The 3913-nt window shown below is 45.7% G+C and overlaps 1 protein-coding gene across 1 annotated transcript; it reads left to right on the top strand.

Moving 5' to 3' along the window:
- The first annotated feature begins 315 nt into the window (after positions 1-315).
- Positions 316-999, top strand: LOC123141338 (protein GLUTAMINE DUMPER 2). The gene has a single exon (XM_044560513.1). The coding sequence runs from the start codon at positions 427-429 to the stop codon at positions 937-939; it is 513 nt and encodes a 170-aa protein (XP_044416448.1). The 5' UTR covers positions 316-426; the 3' UTR covers positions 940-999.
- The last annotated feature ends 2914 nt before the right edge of the window (positions 1000-3913 follow it).

The raw sequence follows: 3913 nt of genomic DNA on the forward strand, positions 1-3913 counted from the left end.
TATGGATTTAGTACAGGAGATGAGCGTTCATAGTCATATACCGGAGATGTAACTCATGTTTGATAGGCGATGGACCTCGTTAACAAAATATTGTCTTTTTCATATACTTTCTGCAATGAACTAATCACGCGTAAACCCTAATACTAGTTCTTATGACACGTCGAAAAGTCAGCTGACGTTGTGCTTTTGCACGTTGCTCCCAGAAATCAAGACCATTTCCTCACCCGCCGGTCTACTGTACTGTGAGCGCAGCTTCGCTAATGGACCTCTATATATAATGGACCAGAGCAATTAGCGAGTACTGCCCCTCCCATTCCTACGGGAATTTTATGTGGAACGTAGCAGCATCACACCACCCAGACAACAGACAACACAGACAACAGAGAGGCATACACTGCTGTCATTGGAACGGTAGCGACCCATGCCATGAGGCCCGGAGCCGAGTACCCCATGGCCCACGGCCCCGCGGCGGCGCCGCGCTCGACGTGGCAGACGCCGGTGCCGTACCTCTTCGGCGGGCTCGCGACGATGCTGGCCCTCATCGCGCTCTCGCTCCTCACCCTGGCCTGCTCCTACTGGAAGCTCTCCGGCGGCCTCGCCGGCCCGGACGAGGACCAACCCCCGGGCTCCGACGGCGAGAAGGGCTCGGCCGCCGGGCCCGCGAGGGAGTGGCTGGGGCACGTGGTGGTCATCATGGCCGGCGACGAGCAGCCGAGTTTCCTGGCCACGCCGGCGTCGATGACGAGCAGTGCCGCTGACGGCGGCGCTGAGACCGCAGCCGGCGCCGCGGCGTGCTGCGCCGCGTGCAGGTCGGAGGAGAGGAAGATGGAGGATGCGCGCGAGGCCGGTGCGCAGCCAGCCGGCTCCGAGGACGACGCGCGGCCAGCCAGCCCAAGTGAGCTACCAAGTAGCAGTACCAGCTCTGTAATTAGCAGCTAGCGAGATAGTACAATTTACATGGAAGGTCTTTTTACATGGAAGGTCTTTTTTTTCTGTTTATGTTGCAGTTTTCCTCTGCGGGGTTTTCTGCTGTTTAATTCAGTAGCTGTAAATTTTCTACTGTGGCGATCATTGAAGAATACCTCGTTTAGAAAATTTTGATCGTTTGTATCGTATATAATCAAGCACAACAAAAACTTTACAGAGAACATCAACTTGATTTCGCCTTTATATGAGTAGCTAACATGTGCTTACAAAACACACTTAACTTGCAAGTGATTGAGGACAACCATGGGAGAGATTTCTAACAGATGGAAGGAAGCAACATGATGGCAGTGTAGACTTTTTTTTTTGAAAGGGATGGCAGTGTAGACTTGGAGCCAGCCTATGGATGAGTGGGGTCTGAAGACAAGCTCTCGGTGAGCCGTCAGGTCGTTTTTCTTTTGTCCGCATGGATCCATCGACGCATGCACGTGAGCATGTCATACATATCCGGTCCAGCTATCCGAACATGTTGGAGTTACAAAACCGATCGAGATTACTGACAGTATACGTGCTAGAATAATGTGTTGTGTATATGTATTGGTGGCGTACGTGCGTGTAGTTTTCCCTGTAACACGCACGACCCCACGCTCCCGCTCACGACCAGCCCACGATCACCATCGTGGATTCGTGCCCTCTCTGTAACCTCATATAAGCTGTCCGATGGCAATACGATTGTTGTGTTCAATCTCTTATCTCTTTTGTTGAGTATATATTGTATACGTGTATATTGTGTATTGAGCCCACCTCCTAGTTTCTCGCTCGCACCTAGCGTTCCTAGCTGCATGGAGTAAGCCGTTGCCAGGTGTGATGGACCCCTTTATTGCTAAGCTCAAGGCATTTCGGAAGGGAGTGATCTTTGCTCACCTCCGCGGATACTCACATGTGATCATGCAGGTCGACTACCTTGAGCTAGTCAACCTATGGTACTCGCGAGACAATACGCGGTCTATTGCCTCGCCTATCCTGCCAGAACTAGGTGATATGATACTCAATTTTGCTTCTTTCTTAGACATTCATGTTGGGAGGACTATCAATCAACCGGCTCATCTTTGTGCCCAGCGCGCTGGTGCTCAAGATGGAACGGAGAGCTGGCTCGATGTGAGCCCTAGTTTTCTTATTAGTAGCCTTCGGGCAGATTGTAATCGACTTCTAGTTCAGTAATAAAGCTCTCTAGTTCGTTGCAAAAAAAAAAGTTTCTCTGTATAGTCGAGGTTGTGGCCCCCCTTTATACTTATACTAGTTGAGTGCCCGTGTGTTGCTACGGAACAATAAATTTATGTTGCTCACCATTATTGCTAGCCGCTGACTCTGATTCAACCTTGTCAGTTGTCTCGCCACCATCGTTATAAATCCCTTGTCCCTCATCGTCGTCAACCAACGGAGGAGGGGTTTTCTGTCGCCCTAGCAACCCCTCCACTAAAAGCGTTCATCGCATAAAATGTCGCCTTATACTTTCTTGTCCTATACAATGTACCACTAAAACAAAATACATGTGCCTCATACTTGAATTTCAGCTGAACATGAACGAGTCAATATAAATTTATATCCTCATGCTCTTGATCAAAACTCATACAAGTTGAAGGATATTGGACCCCAAATAAATGCTCGAAGTTATCGAGGAACTATAAATTTAGGTAGAGATAATTATATACACGTGCAACGCTATGAAACATCACAAAAATATAACAAAAAATCTAATAGAGCATCTTACCTACATTCTCCCTCTTCAATCATGCATCACATTTCCTTCTTTCTTTCTCTATGTTTGCTTGGGTTTTTTTATTTGAGGGTTCCTCTATGTTTGCTCATGGTCAGCTCTGCAATATCTGCGCCGGTGGATTTCAGGCTAATCTATATAAGCGGCATTTTCTCAGTCGTTGTTTATGGCCTTTCCCATTAGTTGTGATCTGGATCTACAAGGTAACAACTTTTCATGTGTACCAATGATCATTAAACAAAAAAAATGGGGAATCCATCCTTGTTTTGAAGTTATAACAATGTTTTCGATGCCTAAACCTGAGCTTGGCTACCCAAATGATGGTCGCTCGTTAGATGGGCAAATAGAATTACAGTGATTCAGTTGGTTATTTTTATTAATGCTTGGATCTGATTTCAGTGTACTAAATGCTATGTGCACTAATAAGAATTAATATGAATGACCCCCCTAAAACAATTTTAAATGAGCACGTCAATGTTATACCTAATGAAACAGACTTCATATACAGATTCAGTCTCCTACATAACAAGTTGCAACTGATCGGTGTTCAACCTCCATTACCATGTCCAAGGCATCTGATCCAAACCAACCTGAGCTTTGCCTTCACCTGCTTCGCATGCTCATCTTCATGCTTAGGTTGTGCTGCCCCTTTTCTTATATGCCATAAGAATTGAAAAGGATTAAACAACATGAATTGTTTGGTTCAACAACCAATTAGATCAAACCTAATGACAATTCCTGAATCTCACAAGTTGTTTGCTATGGTATCCACAATGCAGTCATGATCACAATAGATCCCTGCAAATCTTTATTAAATTAATCCCTCAAACCCACATGGAAATTTATCCTCAAAAAGCAGATCACCTAAGCGAGCACCACATTGCAATGCAATCTTTTGTACGTGCCTTAGCTGAGTCACAAACCATCTGGCCAGGCTCCTGATCCATCTTTGCCCTTATACTCTCATCTCACTCCAATTTTTAACACTACACTCCAGCCTGCATAGTCAAAATAGATGTGTTCCCTTGAATAAAGAATGTTAATGGTACCGGCCATGTATACAGTATGTAAGCGCACAATAAAGATGGTAGCATGTTCTATCAGACATGTGTATGTAACACGAAAATGACCTACATAGTTGGCGACAAAGCCCTAAAATTTCTCAATTTCAATAGATCCCAAAGCTTGACACATCAACAGTGGCATTTTAGG

The sequence above is a fragment of the Triticum aestivum genome, chromosome 6D (assembly GCF_018294505.1).
Source record: "Triticum aestivum cultivar Chinese Spring chromosome 6D, IWGSC CS RefSeq v2.1, whole genome shotgun sequence".
NCBI lineage: Eukaryota > Viridiplantae > Streptophyta > Magnoliopsida > Poales > Poaceae > Triticum > Triticum aestivum.